General features: G+C 41.5%; 1 protein-coding gene across 1 annotated transcript in view; it reads right to left on the bottom strand.

The window, feature by feature from the left end:
• Positions 1-7,685: 7,685 nt before the first annotated feature.
• The window catches only part of KNTC1 (kinetochore associated 1), a 67,379-nt gene continuing 50,276 nt past the window's right edge, over positions 7,686-24,788 (bottom strand). The window contains exons 49-63 of the mRNA XM_065889536.1: positions 24,416-24,626; positions 24,187-24,296; positions 21,825-21,871; positions 20,344-20,422; positions 19,011-19,129; positions 18,161-18,296; positions 17,407-17,502; positions 16,979-17,035; positions 14,025-14,079; positions 13,872-13,935; positions 13,175-13,304; positions 12,027-12,116; positions 11,414-11,559; positions 10,298-10,388; positions 7,686-8,051 (exon numbers count right to left, since the gene is read on the bottom strand). Of these exons, the coding sequence (XP_065745608.1) occupies positions 7,686-8,051; positions 10,298-10,388; positions 11,414-11,559; positions 12,027-12,116; positions 13,175-13,304; positions 13,872-13,935; positions 14,025-14,079; positions 16,979-17,035; positions 17,407-17,502; positions 18,161-18,296; positions 19,011-19,129; positions 20,344-20,422; positions 21,825-21,871; positions 24,187-24,296; positions 24,416-24,626 (1,797 nt within the window). The remainder of the gene's footprint in view (positions 8,052-10,297; positions 10,389-11,413; positions 11,560-12,026; positions 12,117-13,174; positions 13,305-13,871; positions 13,936-14,024; positions 14,080-16,978; positions 17,036-17,406; positions 17,503-18,160; positions 18,297-19,010; positions 19,130-20,343; positions 20,423-21,824; positions 21,872-24,186; positions 24,297-24,415; positions 24,627-24,788) is intronic.

The raw sequence follows: 24,788 nt of genomic DNA, 5'->3' as shown, positions 1-24,788 counted from the left end.
CCTCTCACTGTTGTGGCCTCTCCCGTTGCAGAGCGCAGGCTCTGGACGCACAGGCTCAGTGGCCATGGCTCACAGGCCCAGCCGCTCCGCGGCATGTGGGATCTTCCCAGACCAGGGCACGAACCCATGTCCACTGCATTGGCAGGCAGACCCTCAAGCACTGCGTCACCAGGGAAGCCCCTAATCTAATTTTTTAAACAATGATACAAATGAGCTTATTTATAAAACAGAAACAGACTTACAGATATCAAAAGAAAACTTATGATTACCAAAGGGGAAACATGGATGGGAGGGATAAATCAGGAGCTTGAGATTAACATACGTACACTATTATATATGATAGATAACCAATAAGGACCTCCTGTATAGCTCAGGGAATTATACTCAATATTCTGTGATAACCTATATGAGAAAAGAATCTGAAAAAGAATCAATATATGTATATGTATAATTGAATCACTTTGCTGTACACCTGAAACTAACACAACACTGTAAATCAACTGTACTCCAATAAACATTTTAAAAAATAAAAATAAATTTAAAAAATAATAAAATTAAATTAAAATGACTAATGATTCCAAGTGTTGTCAAGGATGTGGAACAATCTCTCTCTCGCTGGTGGGAGTGTAGACGGTACAACCACTGTGGCAAGATTGTTTGGCAATATATATATATATATATATATTTTTTTTTTAAATAAATTTATTTATTTATTTTTGGCTACGTTGGGTCTTCATTGCTGCACGCAGGCTTTCTCTAGTTGTGGTGAGAGGGGGCTACTCTTGGTTGCGTTGCACGGGCTTCTCATTGTGGTGGCTTCTCTTGTTGCGGAGCACAGGCTCTAGGCATGCGGGCTTCAGTAGTTGTGGCACGCGGGCTTAGTTGCTCTGCGGCATGTGGGATCTTCCCGGACCAGGGCTCGAACCTGTGTGCCCTGCATTGGCAGGCAGGTTCTTAACCACTGCACCACCAGAGAAGCCCCTGAACTTAAGATTTATGTGCTTTATTGGATGTAAATTATACCTCAGTATTAAGAGTATTGCAAAGTAGGGACTTCCCGGGTGGTCCAGTGGGTGAGACTCTGCGCTCCCATTGCAGACGGCCCAGGTTCGATCCCTGGTCAGAGAACTTTATCCCAAATACCACAACTAGGATCCTGCGTGCTGCAACTGGGACGCCGCACAACCAAAATCAATCAATCAATCAATCAATCAAAAATAGTATTGCAAAGTAAAGTCGTCTATCCCAGTAGTTTCCAAAATGGTGTGCACAGGACAAGCCAATGGATATAGGAAGAAAGTATTAGCATCTCTATTTTTTATTTCCTCTTTTTAAAAACTTAACTATATTTGATTTATAATACTGTGTTAATTTCAGGTGTACAGCTTCTTTTCCATTGTAGGTTATAACAAGATATTGAATATAGTTCCTATTTCTTCTTTTCAAAATCTCTACTAAAAGAATACACATTGGGAGTATATATTCAGAATTTTTTACTGAAGGACATGCAATAAAAAACTTTGGTGGGGGAGCAGTAGTCTATTATACCTAGGGCACCAACATTCAACAAAAAAGGAACACGTTGGTTATCTTAAGCACCTATGTATGCTTGCTTAGCTACTCCCCCCTGGATGGATGTGATCACCAAAACTATTTTGTCTTATTCTCTTACTTAAAGAAAACTTGTCAAAAACTACCCAAGGGAGGGATCCAATGTGTTTACATAAGCACAGCAAGTAGATTCCAAATTTCTGGGCCCCAGAAGAAACAGAAGAAAGAAGACTGAATATCCTACATGTTGTCAGACCACCTTTTCCATCCTCGGGAAGGGCAAGCAGCGCCTCACTAATTAAATTCTCTACTCCAAGTAGTCAAAGGAATGGCCATTGAGCCACCTCATGGAAAGTCAGAGATGATGAAAGACTGTGCATGAGTCATGAAAATTAAATGTAATATCTTTACTTATTTAATTGTTGCTAAATTCCTCCCTTTTTTTTTGGTTATGTGTAATGAGGTTCCTTCATTAGTTCATGTGACCATGAAACATTCGAGGAAGGAAATTTACCCTGAAAAATGGGTAGCCAAAATTCATTTATCTCATACATATATATTAAGAGCCTACTACATGAGGCATGGCTCTAAGGTATGGGGACAAAATAATGAATGGTGAGACAATCAATAAAGAAGGCGACAAAGATAATTTTGAACAGTTTTGTGAAGGAAGTACATACGTTCATGCCCTAGCAAGTGACTGGGATGGGGAGACACTGGCCAGAGAAAAGGGGAGAGTGGTAGGAACTGAGGCCAGAAAGGTAGGTGGGCTGGATCCAATTTTAAGCCATGGTATGGATGGGCAGGTAGCACTGAGCTATAACAGATCCACCTTTTAAATCCTGTGCTTTAAAAAATGTGACCCTTGGGCTTCCCTGGTGGCGCAGTGGTTGAGTCTGCATGCCGATGCAGGGGACACGGGTTCGTGCCCTGGTCCGGGAAGATGCCACATGCCGCGGAGAGGCTGGGCCCGTGAGCCATGGCCGCTGAGCCTGCATGCCCGGAGCCTGTGTTCCGCAACAGGAGAGGCTACAACAGTGAGAAGCCCACGTATCGAAAAAAAAAAAAAAAAAATGTGACCCTCCACAGGGGTTGCCTTTTTTGGCTAGATGTACCGAGAGGAGAACACTTTTATAGAAAATCTTCCTAGAGAGTGTTGACAAAAAAAATTAATCAATAGTCAATCTAAAAAAGAAATGAAAAATTTTACTTGAGTCAATCTGAGGATTATAAGTCGGGAGAGTGTCTCAGAGAGCTCTGAGGACTGCTCCCAAGAGGCAAGGGGGGAGGTTAGTATAGGTGTGATTTTGGTGAAGGGTGCGTGCAATCAGCACACATCTTGATAGAAGGTTGCTGCTACTCACCAGGGAGAGACATCTTAGTGGTTTTAGTGCTTTTCTAAGTATGGGAAGAGGCAAGAAACTGGGTTCACAAAATCCTCTCCTGAAAATATTTGGGGACCAGTTCTGCCAGTTTTCCCAGAGCACAAAGTGACTCATCCCCATCCCTTCAGGAGGTGTTGTAGGTCAGTGACTACAGCAACTAATGACTAGATTCCCGTAGAACCGGATGGTGGGCAACATTCTTTATTTTACAACCCCTTCCTTTCAGTCTTAATTGCAACCAAGGTTTGGGAGGCATTTCGTGACCAATTTGTCCCATGGCACTAGGAATGTGCATTCCCAGGTCAGGTGGGGATTTTGTTGATGGGCCACTCAGTGTGCTATTACTGGCCTAGGCTCTGTTAACTGTTAACCGAAGGCCTCTGGACCACCTGTCTTACTGGTCTGTTATAGTCCAGGAAATGGTTCCTTCTTGTTGCTTCTTCCCATATCTAGAGTTACACTATTACAATTATTGATCTTATAGAACTATATTTTTGATCATTTCAAGTCATCTAGTCATCAATTAAAAAAAAATTATTTATTTTGTTTTTTATTTATTTTTGGCACATTGGGTCTTCGTTGCTGCGTGTAGGCTTTCTCTAGTTGCAGCAAACGGGGGCTGCTCTTCGTTGCAGTGTGTGGGCTTCTCATTGTGGTGGCTTCTCTTGTTGCAGAACACGGGCTCTAGGCGTGTGAGCTTCAGTAGTTGCGGCACGTGGGTTTCAGTATTTGTGGCTCTTGGGCTCTAGAGCACAAGCTCAGTAGTTGTGGCACACGGGCTCAGTTGCTCCCTGGCATGTGGGGTCTTCCCGGACCAGGGCTCGAACCCATGTCCCCTGCATTGGAAGGCAGATTCTCAACCACTGTGCCACAAGGGAGGCCCTGGTACTCATTTTTTTTTTTTTTTTTGCAGTACGCGGGCCACTCACTGCCGTGGCCTCTCCCGTTGAGGAGCACAGGCTCCGGATGTGCAGGCTCAGCGGCCATGGCTCACAGGCTCAGCCGCTCTGCGGCATGTGGGATCCTCCCAGACCGGGGCACGAACCCGTGTCCCCTGCATCGGCAGGCGGACTGTCAGCCACTGTGCCACCAGGGAAGCCCGGTAATCGTTAATTTTATCTGAGGTCCAGTCACACATTCGGTATTGCAAGAAACAATAATCTTGTGAAATAGGCAGAATACATGAAATATAGCTAGGGCTTCCTTGGTGGTGCAGTGGTTAAGAACCCCCCTGCCAATGCAGGGGACACGGGTTCGAGCCCTGGTCCGGGAAGATCCCACATGCCACGGAGCAACGAAGCCCGTGCGCCACAACTACTGAGCCTGCGCTCTAGAGTCCGTGAGCCACAACTATCGAGCCCACATGCTGCAACTACTGCGCCCACGTGCCGCAACTACTGAAGCCCGTGCGCCTAGAGCCCGTGCTCCACAACAAGAGAAGCCACCGCAGTGAAAAGCCCACGCATCGCAATGAAGAGTAGCCCCTGCTCGCCACAACTAGAGAAAGCCCGTGCGCAGCAATGAAGACCCAGCACAACCAATAAATAAATAAATAAATAAGTAGTAAATAAAAGATTAAGGGAAAAAAAGAGAAAGAAATATAGCTAGAAACACTAGTAATCATAAGTATTTTAGCTAAGAACTTCCATTACTTGCAGCCCAGTATCTCCCCAGGTTGTCTGACCAGTGTGTTCTGCACCAGCCTTCTTTTTTCTTTTTAAAAAATATTTATTTATTTGGCTGCATCGGGTCTTAGTTGCAGCACAAGGGATCTCTAGGTGCAGAACACAAGCCCTGAGGCATGTGGTATTTTAGTTCCCCTACCAGGGATCGAACCTGCGTCCCCTGCATCGGAAGGCAGATTGTTAACTGGACCACCAGGGAAGTCCCTGCACCAATCTTTTTTTTTTTTTTTTTTCTTTGCGGTACGCGGGCCTCTCACTGCTGTGGCCTCTCCCGTTGCGGAGCACAGGCTCCGGATGCACAGGCTCAGCGGCCATGGTTCACGGGCCTAGCCGCTCCGCGGCACGTGGGATCTTCCCGGACCGGGGCACGAACCCGCGTCCCCTGCATCGGCAGGCGGACTCTCAACCACTGCGCCACCAGGGAAGCCCTGCACCAATCTTTATAAGGGAACCAATATATTGGTAAGGCGAGTGGTAGCTCATTGTGACCCGTTATAGAATTGCGAAAGGAATGGCATCTTCTAAGGCAGTGGTCCCCAACCTTTGTGACACCAAGGGCTGGTTTTGTGGAAGACAATTTTTCTACGGATGGGGGGGGATGGTTCAGGAGGTAATGTGAGCGATGGGGAGAGGCAGATGAAGCTTCACTCGCTCGTCTGCCACTCACCTCCTGCCGTGCAGCCCTGTTCCTAACAGGCTGTGGGCCGCTATCGGTCCACGGCCCAGGGCTTGGGGACCCCTGTTCTAAGGAGTTACATGGCTGGTGCTAGAAGAAAAGAAATTGAGCTTTACGGTTGTACAGGTATTTCTGCCACAGGGGAGGTCTGGTTGTGCATAATGCAGACGCACAATGCACACTAAAGAGGCCAAAACAAGCAGAGAAAAAGTTTAAAGTTTTTCTTGTCTTAAAATGCAAAATTTTCTTTTTTTTGGCCATGCCGCGCTGCACGCGGGATCTTAGTTCCCCGACCAGGAATCGAACCTGCGCCCCATGCAGTGGAAGCGTGGAGTCTTAAGCACTGGACTGCCAGGGAAGTCCTATAATGTGAACTTTTATTTCATCAAGATCTTTGTTTCTAATTTGAGCAAAGGTGCCAGTGTGCCTCAGTTGGTGACTTGGATTTTATGTTAAGTGACAAAGGTGAGCCAGTAAAAAGTGTGACGCAGGACAAGATGAGATCGGGCTTATGTTTTAAGAATATACTTAGGAAAAAAAAAAAAAGAATATACTTAGGGAAGGGGACGGAGTATGGAGACAAGAGTGGAAAGGTAGGGCTCCCCTGGTGGTGCAGTGGTTGGGAGTCTGCCTGCCAATGCAGGGGACACGGGTTCGTGCCCCGCTCGGGGAGGATCCCACATGCCGTGGAGTGGCTGGGCCCATGAGCCATGGCCGCTGAGCCGGCGCGTCCGGAGCCTGTGCTCCACAATGGGAGAGGCCACAGCAGTGAGAGGCCCACGTACCACAAAAAAAAAAAAAAAAAAGAGTGGAAAGATAAAAACGATCATGGCTAATAAAAATATAATAAATATAACAACAAAAAGTATCCTGGCTAATTATGTATCTGAACTTAAATTCAAATATATTTATATTCCATAAAGCTACTTCTTTGGCATATCAAAAGCTAGCCCGTTACCTATCAGAACTGTGCATGTCTGTTAATCTTCCACCAATTTATTTGATAAATTTTCCTAATGTAGAATTATTTTATTTTGAGGGATAATTGACATATAACATTAGTTTCAGGTGTACAACATAATGAGTCAGTATTTGTATATACAATGAAATGGTCACCACAATAAATCTAGTTAACATCCAGAGCTTTATTCTGAACAATGAAACCAGTTAAGACTGGGAAAGAACTCCTTTTTTAGCGCAGCTTGAGTCCATGAAGCCGGAACGTTCATTTCCATTTGTTACGTTCTAGTGCCACCACTTGACCCTTTCATTCCTTGCACATTTATGCCCAAGAATACCATCACAGGCTCTACTCGTGATCTCAGGCTTATAATTACAGTTTTCTTAAGGTTCAATCACATAGATATTAAAGAAATACAAATGTAAATACTGAGACACTATTTTCACCTATTAAATTAGCAAAAAGTTTTAAAAAGTATGATTGCCAGGACTTCCCTGGTGATGCAGTGGTTAAGAAGAATCCACCTGCCAATGCAGGGGACACGGGTTCGATCCCTGGTCCGGGAAGATCCCACATGCCGCAGAGCAACTAAGCCCATGTGCCACAACTGCTGAAGCCCATGCCTGTGCTCTGCAAGAAGAGAAATCACCACAATGAGAAGCCCATGCACTCCAACGAAGAGTAGCCCCTGCTCGCCGCAACTAGAGAAAGCCTGCGCGCAGCAACGAAGACCCAACGCAGCCAAAAGTAAATAAATGAAAAAAAAAAAAAAAAAAAAAAGAGTATGATCACCCAATGTTGGGGAGGATACAGTAAAGCAGACATTCATGTTTCTGGTAGGAATAGGCTTTTGTGAAGAAGACCTTTTGAAATGCATGCAGTTTGGCAATTTGCATCCAGTCTTTAAAATGTCCTTCTGAGAGTTCCCTGGCAGTCCAGTGGTTAGGGCTCTGAGCTTCCACTGCAGGGGGCACGGGTTCAATCACAGGTTAGGGAACTAAGAGCCCGCAAGCCACTTGGCATGGTCAAAAAAAAAAAACAAAAAACCTTTATTCCCTTTGATCTGGTGAATCTGCTCCTGGGAATGTATCTTAAGGAAATAACTCCAAATAAGGAAAAAGGTTTGTGGAAAATATTGATGTAAATTTCCAGAAGAGAGCAAGTGGATGAACATCTAAACCTACTGCAAGTAGCAGGTTTACAAACGAGGGGATTAAGGCTTTGAGACGTTATATAACTTGTCCAGGATCACACAGCTAGTAGGTGATAGAGCCAGAGGTCAAACCCAGACTTGCTTTTCATCCAAAACCCATGTTTTTAGTCATATTACATTGTTTCCTGTACAGAAATAATATTTTTCTCAACAGGCAAAGGCAAACAAATTCTAGTATTATCAAATTCAGTTTATTCACACGTAGAGCAAAAGACTACACAGGCAGGATAGAGGTGTGAGTGACGTTTCTGTGTGCTGGGTCCCGGCTGCAGGCTCTCAACTCCACGCCGCCCTTGCAGGCCAGCTTCCATCCTGCCCTGTCCTGCCGGGGGCTTACAGCCTGCAGACTGTGTCTCCCGGACCCCTTGCCAGATGGCTTCTGTCCATTCCTGCTATTTCTTGGCACTGGCACGAGAATCAGGAGGCTGGAGAAAGCAACACGCTGCCTCTTTTCCCTTCTGGAGGCGGCAGCACTATAGCCAAGGGTGACCAAGCGCTGCGTGGGCAGCAGTGCCGGCGGGAGGAGGCTCAGCCTCCGGAACAGCAGCGCCCGAGCTCCAAGGCAAAGCAGCTTCCTTTTCTCTTTTTCAAATTAATTAATTGTTTATTTAATTTAATTTTTATTTTTGGCCGCGTCAGGTCTTAGTTGCGGCACACAGGATCTTCGTTGAGGCGTGCGGGATCTTTTTGTTGCAGTGTGCTGGCTCTTTGCTGCAGCTCGCGGGCTTCTAATTGTGGCGTGCGGGTTTTCTCTTCTCTAGTTTTGGCACACAGGATCCAGAGCACATGGGCTCTGTAGTTGTGGCACTCAGGCTCTGTAGTTGCGGCACGCAGGCTTAGTTGCCCTGCGGCATGTGGGATCTTAGTCCCCTGACCAGGGATCGAACCTGCGTCCTCTGCATTGGAAGGTGGATTCTTTACCACTGGACCACCAGGGAAGTCTCAAAGCAGCTTCTGATGTTAGGCGAACAGCCCCTTCCCTTTAGTTTCTCCAGCGCCCCCTCTTCATCTCCCTTTTGCCTTTCAGTCCTCTTGACAGCTTTGTAACCAATTCCTGACACTCAGTCCTTCTCTGCTTCAACTAGCTAGAGTGGTTTCTGTATTTCTGGCTGGCCACTGACGGATACGCTCTGCAGCAAAGATTATATGCATATTTACTAGAATGACGTTAAAAAGACTGACATTCTTATTTATATAGATGGAAGAAACAGGATATAAGTAGTTGCTTTTCTTATGGGGGGAGCAAAAAACTTTCCTTCATACAGAGTGCAAAAAACTAATAGTCTTTACAAGTTATACACGTAACTGGCAAAGAAAATATTTATTAATTTGTAACATGAGTTCTTTATGAGACAGTTATGCTATTATTAAGCATCTTAGTTATTACTTCTCGAGGAACATCTGACAATAGCTACTGTACACAGAATGCACAATTTAAAAACTGTAGTAATAAATAGGGTCATTTGATAACAGATTCCAAACTTCCTCTTATTCTTCTTGAAAAAAGTTTTGATGATTTACTATGATCCATTAAGAAACACCTAAATGGGAAGAAACACAGAAGCATTTTTATGAGTGTCACTTAGTTTTTTAAATAGAAAACGGTTTGATAAACTATAGAACTTAAGCCCTTAACTATATTGCTAAAAATCTACGTATGAGATTATTTTGCATTTTAGACAGATATGATTGGAGAAAAACAGATACATTTTAAGGGCCACAAATCTGTCTCCTGAATCAATATTCTCCCTTTTTGAAAAAAGTAATCTTATGCCATTGAGCACAACAGACTGGAAGTGGAGAAGGGAAGTTATTGATGGATGTTAACAAAATGCAGGCTTATTTTAATGTGACTGACCTGGACCAGGGGAAGAAAAAAACCGCTAATAACTTAATTACATCCAATGAAATTACCAAAACGTGATCAAAATTAAAATTTTTACCTTATATTTAAGTTCAGAACAGGAATAAAAGTGATTTACGTGCATATTTTATACACAAAAACATTTGGAAGAACATACACCAAATTGTTAACAATGATCCTATCTCTGGTTTCTGAGATTTCAAGTTATCAGTTTTCTTGTTATTATTATTTTTGCTCTTCCAGATTACTTTTTTTTAAAAAAACTATCTATCTATCTATCTAACTATTTATTTATTTGGCTGCATTGGGCCTTAGTTGTGGCATGCAGGATCTTTCGTCATGGCGCACAGGCTTCCCTGTAGTGGCATGCGAGCTGCAGAGCGCACAGGCTCCATAGCTGTGGTGTGGCCTTAGTTGCCCTGTGGTATGTGGGATCTTAGTTCCCCAACCAGGGATCCAACTGGCATCCCCTGCATTGGAAGGCGGATTCTCAACCGCTGGACCACCAGGGAAGTTCCGCTCTTCCAGATTTCCTTTTGTTTTTCTATAGTGAACGTATATGTCTTAGCTAATTAAAGAAGTAGTAATAAAAGCAATGGATACTCCAGCACAACATTAATCAATGCCCTGTAAAATTTAGTTTGTCGGGGAGTTCCCTGGCGGTCCAGTGGTTAGGACTCTGCCCTTTCACTGCCGTGGGCCAGGGTTCAATCCCTGGTTGGGGAACTAAGATCCCTCAAGCCGCACGGTGCGGCCAAAAAATTAAATAAATAAACCCGAGAGTGTAACCTAGGCCTCTTGATTCCTGGTCTGGGACTCTCTCATACAAAAAGTGAAATATAAAAATACATGCAGTCACGCACAAAAATACATTTATCTCCAGAACAGGTTGGCTCAATTTTAAGACCCTAGAAATAAAAATCGTGTCAGGTTAGAACCCAGTAACTCTGGGCCAGATTTACCTTCAGAGTTTCACAGGGAGTGGCTCCTGGTGGCACAGGTTTCCCACAATGCTTGTAATATTCAGTTATAAAGATGGAAGCTTCATCTAAACTATGGAATCAACAAGAAGAGGGGCATGAGGAAAATGTGGGAGTGATAAATACGTTTGCCCTGTCCACTGTGGTGATGGCTTCACAGGTGTATACACATATCAAAATTTATCAAGTGGCATACTTGAAGTATGTGAGTTGATTATATATATCAATTTTACCTCAAAAAATACTACTTGTTCATAAATGACAACCTGTAATTATGGTTGGATCACAAGTGGTAAACAAGCGAAAGAAATCCATGGCATGGCACTGAGAAAGTGACACCTCCAGGGATCAGCACAGTTAGACCAAATGTAGGGATGGACCCAGAAACATTTCAATCCTGACTAAGCTTTCCCTTTCTTCTGTGCCAGCCCATTTCTCCCTTCTTTTTACTTTCCAAATCCCCTCCGAACCCTATGCCAAGAAGCTTACTATTTCTTTTTTTTTTTTGTGGTATGCGGGCCTCTCGCTGTTGTGGCCTCTCCCGTTGCAGAGCACAGGCTCCGGACGCGCAGGCTCAGTGGCCATGGTTCATGGGCCCAGCCGCTCTGCGGCATGTGGGATCTTCCCGGACCGGGGCACGAACCCACGTCCCCTGCATCGGCAGGCGGACTCTCAACCACTGCGCCACCAGGGAAGCCCGAAGCTTACTATTTCTAAACTTGTGGGTGCTGGAAAATTAGATAACCAAGCTTAGCAAAAATTATGTTACATATAGCTATTGATTCTTTGGTCAAGTGTCTAAGGAGTAAAGTTGTCATGTAGGGTTTTAGAGCAGGACTATTTTGGGAGGTTAGGCAGCTTGATTAATTGTCTGATTCCAAGTTCATGTTCCAAGAGATTGGATTACAAGACAACTAACCTCTTAGTATGTGTTAGTAGCAAGGTATGTGTAACGTAGTGATGCTACAGCTTAATTATTTGGAGCCTTTAATTACAATCAAATAGTTTTATGATTATTTGATATTTTCATCCAAAATAAATATAAATTTTAAGGAAATTTTACGTTAAGTTGTTTTTTAAAAAATTTTATTAACTTACCTTAACTCATTTGCCAAATAGTTTACTAGTTCAGCGACGTTGTTGGTATTCATCATGTGTGATTTCAACACTGGGAAGTATTTTGTCTTTGCCAAAATCCCAAACTCCTTCTTATCTATGATATTATTCAGGACCAGACTTCTAACCTGTAGAATGACAGGTATCATCGCACGCAAAATGTGTTAGATGCCATGTCATCTTATTCAATACCAAAACATTTCTGACAATTAGGAGTTAAATTATCATCGCATCCTGACTAAGCCTCCTCTTTGAGGGGGTGGGCAGGGGGGACTGCTTTAGTCCATTTCAGTATACAGTGAATAAATAAAAAGTTGTTGTTAAGCACTTTGGGACTTTTTGCAAGGAAAACTGTTCACAATGACAAGTATTGAAGGCTACAGATTTTCCACTGAGTAGAGCACTAAATAAACAAGACAGCCAGGGTCCCTGCCTTTTAAAAATTTAATGAGGCTTTAATGAAAGCCAAATAATTGTATATATTAACAAACAGATCGAGATGGTAGGTTTTCAGCTTAATCTTGGTTTGGGGAAAATTTATTACCTTCTAATATCAAGTTTTTCATAACAAAAGGGAGAGGAAATTGCCTCTTACTTGATGTGAAAACCCTGCCAGCTGGCCAGTATTCATATGTTCCTCTAACTGCTGTAAAATGATCTGAGGGTCACAGGAGCCCAGGAAATTCTAGAGAAAAAAAATCAACACATAATTAATGGAAAAGTATAATTACTACTAATTTCTGTCAAACCTGGAAGGTTTTCATTTTTAAATTTGAAATATCACAAAGCATATCTACTACAGGAAAAAAACCACCTCTATCAACAACAACAAAATTATTGAAATAAGGGAAAAAAGCATTTTACAAATAACTATTCCAACAGCAAAGAGTTGCTTAATAAGCATTTTGTCATTCTAAGTGCCAAAAGGAATCTATTTAAATACTAAAACTCTGAAAAGCATCAATGGATGAGTTTAAGAAGTCAAAAAGGAACAAAGTCAAAGACGGGCACAGATGGCTCTGAAAAAATGCAACGAACAGAGCAAGTGAGAAATAAAAATTATGTGTGCTCATTTATATAGATCTCTATGTACTGCCTTCTCTACCCGTGGGGAAATAATTGTAAAACATTTCCAAATGCTTTGTTCTATTTATTCTATAGTATAAAGGGGATGGGAGTTATTTTTAAAAGTTCTATCCTCAGAATGCTCGTGGTGCCTTTGTTAAGACACCCACACACAACCTGACTCTACTCTTTTATCTCCCACATCTAATCACCAAGTAAAGCTGCATCTTTCCCACCTAGCTCATTTTCGTTGCCACCACCCTGCTTTGGGTACTTATCCCCTCAGGCTTCCCCTGCCTAGCCACAAGATTGTTGGATAATTCCTATTCAAATGCAGTGATTCCCAAGAGTTTCACTTCTTGCCCCCTCTCTCCTCTGATCAGGCCCACGTGGATTATTCCCTCAAAAATACTGCCTGATCATTTCACTTTATTCTGGCAGGAAAATTCACTGTTCCCCACTGATAAAGAATAAGGTGCAAACTCCTCTTCGGGCATCCCTCAGACAAACCTTCATCTGTCTCTCAGTCTTGCCTCCCACCAGACCCCCACACAAACCTTCCACCCCCACTCATGCTTTACAGGTTTGGTGAAAAGAAAGTGGAACCTTTTGCAGGGGACATGCAGCATGAGACCTTCCACACCCTTGACAGCCCCGGAGGAACAATTTGCAAAATACCTTTATTTCCTGGTGCCTTTTTTCCGAGTGGGGCATGAGCATTAGACAGGCTAATGCAAAAGCCGGAAGCTCTAACTGGACATACTGCCTGGCCACTCTGATCAGGTCAAGATCATCTGAAACTGGACATCTTCAAGAGAGCACGGTAATTAGTTAATAACCTGTCATATTCACTAGATTATACTGGCCTTCCTAGTTTTCCACAGTGGTTACCTGTTTACGGTTTCAGTAATTTTAAACATTAAAATGCTGGTGCATAACGTATGCCTAGTAATGAGTAGTTTGAGCCTTTTATGACATCCTTCGTGAAATAAAAGACTTGATCTACAGGAACACAGACTCCTGACTGCAGCTATAATTGTGGCTGAAAGTCTATACATGGCTAAAGACGAATACTTAGAAGACTCAAAATCCATGAGACAACACTGTATGATTACGGTAGTCATAAAAGGTGCTCTATACTCACATTAAAACTGGGTACAAAGTTTAGGGAATGCAGGTTGAATATAAGTTCACTAGTTGCCCTGCATGTGGAAAGTAGACATTGTAAAGATAATAGAGATATTTTATTTTCAAATCAAGTGGTATGCTTAACTTCCCCCCAAAAAGGAATTACTCATAGGAACGTTGATTAGAAAGGAATTTTATAAGCAACAAATCTGATTTTGGGGGGTAGGAAAACAAATATTTTACTTACTCTAGGACAGCGATGAGACTCTCACAACAATCTGACAGCTGACTGGGGCTTAAAGGACAAGAGGCTGAAAATTAAAAGCAACAATAATGTGTCTATATGCATAACTATAAAAGGCTACTGTCAGTGCGTCGGGGAGAGGGGAGAGAAAGATACCTGAAAGTAGCGGTATCTGAACCACGCGCTGCCAGGCTCTGCTGAAGTAGGGAACCTGCGGAAACAACTTTATTAAAGAATTCATGTCTGGGATCTTATGAACCTCTCTTTATTTTGCAGTCACAGAACTATATACACTTAGAGCTTATATTCTTGATGTTAAGACCAAAATTATAAGTTGATATCTCCCAGTTCTAGATCATTAAGATTTTAGGAGAATTTTCCTTCATAACTGTATATTTCAGGATATTAACATATAATCCTGGCTGATTCATTATTATTAATTTTGCTCTGCAAAATATCTTATTCATTTATATTTGAAAAAATGGAAGTATAGTTGATTTACAATATTATATGCAAGTGATTCAGTATTTTTACAGATTATACTCCACTAAAAGTTATTATAAGATAATGGCTATAATTCCTTGTGCTATATACTATATCCTTGTTGCTTATCTGTTTCATATGTAGCAGTTTGTATCTCTTCATCCCATATCCCTAATTTGCCACTCCCCGCTTCCCTCTGGTAACCACTTGTTTGTTTTCTCTGAGTCTGTTTCTGTTTTACATACACACTCATTTGTATTATTTGTTTAGATTCCGCATATAAGTGATATCTTACAGTATTTGTCTTTCTCTATCTGATTTACTTCATTAAGCATGTTACTGCAAATAGCAAAATTGTATTCTTTTTTTTATGGCTGGGTAGTATTCCATTGTATCTATCTATCTACACCACAGCTTCTTTATCCACTCATCTGTTGATGGGCATTTAGATTGCTTCTGTATCTTTGCTACTGTAAATATATAGTGTTGCTATGAACATTGGGGTCCATGTATCCTTCCACGATTCACTATTGTTGCATTTGGGAAAAAAGTGTCAGAACTCAATTCAGAAAACAAAATTTATACTAAGTCTATGTATGTGCCAGACATTGTGCTAGGACCATAGGAAAGGCGGAAGGAGAGAAGGAATTTCAAAAAATGAATAAGGCAACACATAAATTTCCATCAACAGGAGGAGTGGTTAAATAACTTATGATACATTTTATTCCACATTTTGGAGAACAATTAAGAGTTAAAAATCATGAAATAGGGCTTCCCTGGTGGCGCAGTGGTTGGGAGTCCGCCTGCCGATGCAGGGGACACAGGTTCATGCCCCGGGCCGGGAAGATCCCACATGCTGTGGAGCGGCTGGGCCCCGTGAGCCATGGCCGCTGAGCCTACGCATCCGGAGCCTGTGCTCCACAACGGGAGAGGCCACAGCAGTGAGAGGCCCGCGTGCCAAAAAAAAAAAAAAAAAAAAAGAAATACCTCAAAAGATTAAACATAGTTATTGTAAGACCCAATAATTCCACTCCTAGGTACACACTCAAAAGAAACGAAAACATATGTTTTTTATACACCAATGTTCACAGAGCAGCATTATTCATAATAATCAAAAAGTGGAACCAACCCAAATATCCATCAACTGATGAATGGATAAATAAAATGTGGTCTATCCATACGATGAAACATTATTCAGCAATAAAAAGGAAAGATATGGGACTTCCTTGGTGGCTCAGTGGTTGAGAATCTGCCTGCCAATTCAGGGGACATGGGTTGGAGCCCTGGTCTGGGAAGATCCCACATGCCGCGGAGCACCTAAGCCTGTGCACCACAATTACTGAGCCCATGCTCTAGAGCCCGCGAGCCACAACTACTGAGCCAGTGTGCCACAACTACTGAAGCTCGCGTGCCTAGAGCCTGTACTCCGCAGCAAGAGAAGCCACTGCAATGAGAAGCCCACGCACCACAACAAAGAGTAGCCCCAGCTCGTTGCAACTAGAGAAAGCCCGTGTGAAGCAACAAAGACCCAATGAAGCCAAAAATAAATAAATTTATTTAAAAAAAAAAAAAAAGGTATGATACATGAGATAATAGCTGAACCTTGAAAACATTATGGTAAGTGAAAGAAGCACAAAGGCCACATATTGTATGACTCCATTGATATGAAATGCCCAGAAGAGATAAATCCACAGAGACAGTAAGTAGACTAGTGGTTACCAGCGGCTAGAGGGAGGGGGGAAGAAGGAATTAATGATCCGTGATGGATATGGGGTATATTTTCAGGGTGAAGAAAATGTTCTAGAATTAGATAGTGGTGTTGGTAACACACTTTGTGAATATACTAAAAGCCACCTAACTGTACACTTTAAAAGGGTAAATTTTATGTGTGAATTATATCAAAAAAAAAAAGATCTATACGTGCTGATGTGAAACAATCTCCAAGATACATTGTTATGTGGAAAAAAACACTTTGTCTAGAATGTGATTGCATTTATATGTACCAAAATGAATACATACACACACAACACCCACACCCACACATATATGCGCCCACACCCCTGCTTGTATATAATAGGAAAGCTCTAGAAGAAAACATAGGAAATTGTCAACAGTAGTCACTTTGGGGGAGATAATTATGAAGGGAAATGGTAAAGAAAAATTTTCATGTTTTACTCAGCATATGGTCTAATTTATTAAACTAAGAATAAATTATATATTTCTATTATATATATATATATATATATATATATATATATATAAAATGTGTGTGAACAACACATGAAATTTAGAAAAGATGAATAAGACATGGTCTTTGACTTTAAGGGTGCTCAAAGTCCAAGAGGGGCAGTCGAATGTGTGATTTAAATAAATTATACCGTGACCAGTGTTATAGTTGAGCCAAAGTGTTTTGAAGGCATAAATGAAGATGTGATTCCTGAGGCCTGAAGAACTGCGAGAAGTGATGTCGTGGATGAGACAATGTCCAAGCTGGGTTTTCTGGGTCCAGGCACCACTTTAATGGAACAGCTTCACTGAGGAGCTGACTACTTAATCCAGTGTATCCAGCACTAGCCGGTGAGTATAAAGATTAAATTCTGTAAAATTTACTTTAGAAAACTACATACCTGCCATAAAGAATAGATGCTAGAAATGGCTGTTAAAACCTTCCTTAGATAAGGAATCTGAAAAAATAAAACACAAAAGTTCTGAAGACCACCCAAACAGAAAATTCCAATGTGAAAATTAAACTTTCACAAGAATATCAGTAAAATTTATCTTCCATGAGGACCACCAGAGAAGGTCACTTACAAATTCACAAACATCAAAAGAGGCCAGGGAAACTTCCATTTGTTTCCAATGAAATTTATGTCAGTTTTGAGTTTGCACTTTCTCTGGCCTAACGCCAAGTTCTTTAAGTTGGGCATGAAGCCAGTGAGAGTGAATGTTTTCAGCATCCATCTGTTCAATAACAAGTATCAGTGCAAAATGTTTAGGAGATGCTGTGCAAAATCTTTAAAATATACTGCAGTCTAGGGCACTGAGTCTTACTTACCATTCTGAAGCCAAGAAGCTTTTGCAAGAGTCCATTCCAAAGCTGCAGGTCATAGATTTTGTATTCTAAACAAAGCTCAGTCACCAACCTTACAGCCTGAAGCAGACAAAAAAAAAAAAATTCATACTGTTTCAAGACACCAGTAAATCAAACCACCTTTGGAAAAGGTAGGGCAGCTAAAGACAAAACATGCTTATAGTCTAAGTGTGTCTATTGCCTAATTTCAGTGAAGGCCCTCATCTCTCTAGGGAAAGAAAAAAAAAATATTCTTTTTCTTTCTTGCCGTTATGGACTCACAGCATCTCAGACTCCCCTTCCTCCCCGCTTTGTTTCATCTGTCCTAGAACAGTTTGCCTGTTGGCCTCATACCCTTCCCGCCCTGGGCTCCAACTGCCTCAGAGACTACATTCCCACCAGTAACTAGAAGGAAGAGAAACAATACTCCTTACACAGGGAAGTCTGTCTAGATGAGGACAGGCAGGACTTGGGGAGGGATTATAAAAGTGTTCCCTCGGGTAGGTGGGATGGCTTCAGGCCTTAGGCTTTCAGGGAGAGAGGTAAGGGGACTTCCAAGTTGCCTTGTCACCTGCCAGGATAGGAAAGTCAGGAAGCCCTCAGAGCAGTAGACCTGTTCAGGAACCAAGAGTTCTCTGGTTCTGTCTTTCAGAACTCTGAGTGGTGGCAGGCAGCTGCGTGAACAAAAGAGCATCTGAGAAGATGGAGGCCCAACTGCCGGATGACTCTGTGTACATACCATGGATTCGTGGCTGTGGTTTTTCCATAGACCTTTAATCATTCCTTCTTTAGGACTGTTGCAAAATAATTCATAGGTGATGGGGATATTCAGAGCCTCAAATGATGCCAGAAAAGTTATACATTTCAAATAAGATCTGGAAAACAGAGGCATGTATGGGAATCATCCTCACTGACCATATTTACATTTAAAATAATTTCCCTTGGAAATATCGGACAGTTTGTTGTTAAATGTCTATTTTAAGCTTCTAAATATAGTCATGGAATATTAGAAAGAAATCAATTTGAGGGGCTTCCCTGGTGGCGCAGTGGTTAAGAATCTGCCTGCCAATCCAGGGCACACAGGTTTGAGCCCTGATCTGGGAAGATTCCACATGCCGCGGAGCAACAAAGCCTATGTGCCACAACTACTGAGCCTGTGAGCCATAACTACTGAAGTCCACGCACCTAGAGCCCATGCTCCACAATAAGAGAAGCCACTGCAATGAGAAGCCTGCACACTGCAACGAAGAGTAGCCTTCGCTCGCTGCAACTAGAGAAAGCCCGTGCACAGCAACAAAGACCCAATGCAGCCAAAAATAAATAAATAAAATAAATTTATATATATATAAAAAGAAATCAATCTGAGCAAGATGAAGAAAACACTCAGTTTCTAAATGTCTCAAAGACTCGAGGGAAACAAGATGTTCTTAAAGGCCTGTTTCCCCTTTGCCAGAACGTCAAGGACACCCGAGGCAACAGAACCACGTTGACATGGCCCCTCTAACGCGCTCTTCTGAACTATGGGGCTTAAAAGTTATGCTTCCAAAGAATCTGTTTTCTATTAATACGATTTTTAAACTTCCACTTACTTCACTTCTTCAATGGGTTTTTTGAAGAGAGATTCTACAGTTTCCTTGTCAGCCAAATAGAGGAGACACTGCAGGGCTCGCGTTCTGTGGGCGAAAGTGAGCTGGTGCACACCTAACGTCTGTAAGACCAAAAGAGGTTTGTAGAGCTGTGCCGCGTGTTGTAGTTGGATAACTGAGTTTCCATCTAGGTAACATGAGCCACATCAGTTTTTAAAACATTAAAGTCTATGTCTGCCCTTAGGGAGTCAGTGGTTCTTAAAGTGTGTTCCATGGACCCCTGCATGGGGGTTGGAGGGTTTCTTATACTCTTTGAGAAGGAAAATAGTTAGAACCACTTTTGTAATAATACTATAATGGTATACCTGCCTTTTACACTGTGTTAACATTTGCACTGATGGTGCAAAAGCACTGGTGGGCGAACGGTAGGAACACCCAACTGCTGTGGCAGCCACCACATTCTTCACGTTTGCAGTATTGCAAACAAGACACGTCCACTTAAGAAGGTTCTTGAAGCAATAAGGATTAATTTTATTAAACCTCAACTCCTGAATATAGTACTATGAGTTCACACTTGAATACGTGTTACTATTAATTAATCAAAACATATTCATTAATGTTCTACATGACTAAACAGGAAGTACTCGTAAAGCACACCGCGAGGCAATGGGTTTTTTCAGGGAAAAGCCCTTGTATGACTGAGCTGTGAGCTGAACCAGGCACTTTTCATGCAACACCATTTTTACTTGAAAGAATGACTATCAGATAAACTAATATGCAAGAAGGGATTTTTCCCCCCTTGCGGTCAAAGACATACAATCAGCATCTCAGCCTTTTCCCCATTCTTCCTTCTATCTACACCTTTACTCTCCCTCTGCTCCAACTGCCTCAGAGAACATTTCTATATGTAAAAGCCTGAAGGCTAGAGATCGAGTTGCCTTTAGGGATAAGGGAAAGTTATCCCTAGAGTTTAGTGGGGAAGGGGTGTGACAGCTCAGGCAGGGACTGGAGACCAGGGTGAAGACTTCTCTCAGGCTGGCTCGTTGGGGCCTCTGGTATTAGGGATGCAGCTGGACCAGGGCATTAAAACAGTGACTGTGGATAACCCATGGGAATTGTCAACAGCTGCACCACTCAGTTTGCCAAGCAGGATGTTTCAGAAGCCAGCACTAAACGGAGCTCAGCAGGTACTACAATCCTCATCTGTAGAGTAAGACGTACTTTGAGTAAGTACAGAAGTGAGCATTATCTTAATCACTTGTAAATGGTAAATATGCAGGAAAAAATGTTAAGTTTAGATGTAAAGATGAGCTTTGACTAAGTTCGTAGAGCTTACAGTTGTAGCTGATGTTGCAAAAATGAACAGCATTCTTGAACTATAATCAACCGGACGAGACAGAAGGAGATACAGGACTCTGAAAAAAAATTGTTAATTACATTTAGACTTTAACTTAGTGAGAGATTAGCAAAACAAGAGACCTGTTTTACTCTCCATAGAAAAAGTCATTAGACATCCCAAATACAGCCCTGAAGGGCTATCTCCTTTAAAGGGTGCTTAATTTTTTCTTGAGTTCCTTCACAGCTAAAGAAGATAATAAAGACAATAAATGTCAAGCGTCAGTCCTCTCTATGAAATGGCTAGTCAACCTCCCAAAACGTATATTCTTTCTAGTTAAGGAATTAATACAAATCATACTAACCATAGCTGCAAAGTACATTGAACACTACACATGGAAACTTCAGGTTTAGTTCACAGGACCTTGTTAGTGGCACGTTTTAACCTCTGGACTCAGGGCTGACTGGCCCCCTCCAGAGAAGGGCAAGACAATCAGGTGTACTGGAAGGGGAGCGGGGTGGAGATTCCAGTGGGAAAAGGCAGGAAGTTATGAAATTGGCATGAAGTACCCTTTGGGATCTCCTTCTTGGGGTTCTCTCTCTCTCTCTATCTCTCTCTCTCTCTCTCCCTCTCTCTCTCTCTCTGAACTGTTTCCCTCTAAGCCTGTCCAGGTGGCTGGTTCAGTCAGATGCTCCAGGAGCTACCTCTTGCTTAGACAAAGGTGTCTCTGCCCTTAAAGGACTAAGCAAGGACAAAGGGGTGACCAGAGGAAAGAAGGGCATGAAGAGGATACTAGGCCAGTTCTCCCAAAACCAGGAAAAATTCTTTTCCAGTGTTTATCTTTCCACATCCTCTCTCACCATCAGATCTCCAGGGCCAATGTAGGGTGTAGGGCTTCATGAGTGAGCTGAGCTACTTGGGTCCAGACCAGAATGGCAAAAAGCTGGGATACATGCTACCACTCCCTTTCCCATGCCTATGCCAAGCATCATTAATAGATTACCACATTTTCTGATTTGAGCACAGATATAGTCTTCTCAAGAGAGCAAGCCATGACTAGTCAGACTTAGCACAGTACGCAATACCAATGTGCCTTTCTAAGTCTCAGTCTTAGGTTAGAAGGGAAAAAGAAATCCTGGTGGCCTATATCTGAACCAGCCTAGCTCCCCAGGGAGAGAGAATACACAGGGGTCTGGGGCAGAGTCCTAGCTACAGAAGAGTTTTCCTTTGCTCAATGTACATTCTCTGCTAAAGGTGTTCTAGTAGGAACTCACTGAGGGTTCAGAAACTCTGGATCTTGGTTGTTTTTTATTTATTCCACTGGAGATACTTAACACACTCACAGCCATATATCAATGAACTGATTCTTCTCAGAGGTTCTGATCCAAGTTGTACCAAGAAAGTCCAATGTCTAACACATTCATTGGTAAGATTCCTACTAGGCGACAGGATGTAGACAAACATAAGTACAGGAAGAATACCTTCGTAGTGCTTCATCTTCCTGAAGTTCAAATAATTCTGATGGTGTCTTTGAAAAAGTGAAAGAAAAAAAGTTAAAAATTGAAGAAAGTTGGTTGACTGTATAAGCTTATGAAAGTCTATTAGATGAAAAAACCCAATATACAAAATTATATTTAGAGGAGGAGGTGTAGCTCAGTGGTAGAGTGTACGCTGAGCATACATGAGGCCCTGGATTCAACTCCCAGCACCTCCATGTTTGATGACAGCAAAAAAAAAAAAAAATTTATAAAAAAATTTTTATTTACAGACAGGGAATTACAGTGTAATTCATTACTTTATGAGAAGATTCTTGCCTTAAAAAATGGGATTACTCACATTCATTCAGTCAACAAATATGTACTGAGCACTTAACATGCACCAGGCATTTGCCTGAGTGAATAAAACAAATATTCCTGTCCTCCTGGAGCATACATTCATTGGGTAATTTTTAAAAAGAAAGGACTCCATGAATTTTATGCCTTAATCCAGTATATATTTATGGGGACTTACAAAGAAATGTATTAGGTGCTATATGTATAAACACAGTTCCTGGTCTCAAGGGGCTTTCAGTTTAGTGCTCCAGGTTTATGCATAAGTTAAAACATGTGGGTTTGAGTCAAACACAGATTCTACGTGGCCTGGATATGCTTCTAAGTCCTCTGTTTCCACTGATACACAGTCCTTGCTCTTGGTAAATACTCAAAAAATATTTGTTAAAGTGAACGCCAAGTAATATAAAAACCACTAGTTGAAAATCTAATGTCATGTTAGTTATACTATTTGTTTAAAAATGGATTTTTTTCCCCAAGGATATCTGCCTAGGTGGATAGAGGAATTATAGAATCTCCCTCATTAAATTCTGCCTGAAAACTCAGAAGAAACAATTCCGAAGATTCTGCATTTGGATCACCGAATCCCATCATAAATTTAGATGTTAATATTATTTCTAAAAAACTGATGCTATGTGTTCTCATATCTGAAGAGAACACATCCCCTGTAGAGTACGGCTGCTAAGAATCCATAACCTGAATCTAATCATGAGAAACATCAGTAAACCCAGAACGAGACATTTTATAAACCAAATGGCCTGCACCCTTCAAAAATGTCCAGGTCCCGTCACAGATAAAACATTCAGGTAAGAATCATCAGTAGAGTCTAAATCAAGGCACATGTGTGGTGCAGGGGGGAATCTGAAGAACAGAATATTTCACTGTCTCAGAACATCTCCCCTAATAATTATAAAAGGAAACGTAGTAATTATGTGGTACAGAAATGGACAACAGCATAACCAAATTAGCTAAATTAACATCCCTATTAGGGCAAAGAGACATCGTGTGCCCCCAGATGTCAGACCCTGGGCAAGACACACAATCACTCAGGTAATACTCTATCCAAAATGCGTAACTCCAATCTTATCATGAGGACACAGACAAGCCCAAGTTGAGGGGCAAAATAACGGGCCTAAACTGTTCAAAAATGTCAGTGTCATGAAAGACAGAAAAGTTATGGAGCTGTTCTAGAGTAAAAGAGATTAGAGACATGACAAATAAATGCAACACATAATCCTGGATTAGATTCTGGTCCCAGAGGAGAAAACTGCTGTAAGGAACATTATTGGCACAACTGGTTAAACTGTAACATGGACCATAAATTCAGGTATACATAATATATATATGTATTTTACCAATATTGTATCAAAACTAAATTATCTGATTTTGATAATTATACTGTGGTTAAGAGAAAATCCTTTTCTTCGAACTACAAACTTAATTCTTAAGGGGTAAAGGGGCATGACACATGTAATTTACCCTCAAATGGTTCAGAAAAATGTTATATGTAAATATATTATAGGGAGAGTGATGAAGCAGATGTGGCAAAATGTTAAAAACTGATAGATCTGGGCGAAGGGTATACAGGGAATTCTTTTATACTATTCTTGCAACTTTTCTGTACCTTTAAAATTATTTCAAAATAAAAAAATAAAATAATCACATGAATCTGTGTCTAAGAATAGGCCACTTCTTTTATACAAGAATTCATCTGAAATTAATTTAATTCATCAATTAAAAGGTAGAATGTATCAACTATACTTCAATAAAAAAAACATTGCCAAGTTAAAAAAAAAAAAGGTAGAATAGCAGCAAAACAACATTTAAAGGAAAAGAAAATGTAAACAACCCCACTGAAACTCATCGTACAACAGAAGGCATTAAAATGCTCAAATGCTCCTTCTAACATTCCGTGCTAATTAGAAGTCGTATCATTGCAAGACAAATAATTAGCCTTTGAGAAGAAGCCATCAGCTCATACTCAACAACAGACATGCTCAGAACAAGCACTTACTTCACCAGGTTTCGCAGACGGGCACAGCCATTTTTCCAACAACATGTCCCAGACTTTCTCCAAATTAATTTCATTGACTTCAGCTATTTCTTTGGCAGCCGCGTGAATATCTAAGATATTAAAGGCAAAGAATTAAAGAAAGAAAACCTCAGGTTTTCAATGCAAGATACCTGGGAATCAAAAGGATAGGTCTCTTTGGACACAAAGATAAAAAGGGTTTTGCCCTCACCAGGATAATCTTTGCCAGATGAATTCTGAATTCTTTGATTTATGCTGGGATGTTCGTACAGACTGACAATGAGATGTGCTGGTTTTCCGATCATTCTTAAATACTCTGCAGTGTTCAGCTTGTGGGCTATGAGCACAGCTTCCGTGCCTGATCGCCGGTACTGAATATGAAGCTTCTTCAACAGAGCTTCAGCTTTTTCATGTGTTTCATCCTTTTAAAAAAATTCCAAGCAAAAAGAAACTCTTGTTTTCTAAATCGCAAGTGAGCCTAAGAATCCAGCTTTATCAGTCAAGGTCCCTCTCTGCCTTAGTTACACCTTTAAGTGTCTACACCAAGCCTCATCTTCTTTTTCCAGTTTAGGCATCCAACCCTT

The sequence above is a fragment of the Phocoena phocoena genome, chromosome 13 (assembly GCF_963924675.1).
Source record: "Phocoena phocoena chromosome 13, mPhoPho1.1, whole genome shotgun sequence".
In the NCBI taxonomy this organism is placed as follows: domain Eukaryota; kingdom Metazoa; phylum Chordata; class Mammalia; order Artiodactyla; family Phocoenidae; genus Phocoena; species Phocoena phocoena.
The sequence above is the reverse complement of the archived record's forward strand: the minus strand, read 5'-3'. Positions and strand labels throughout refer to the sequence as shown.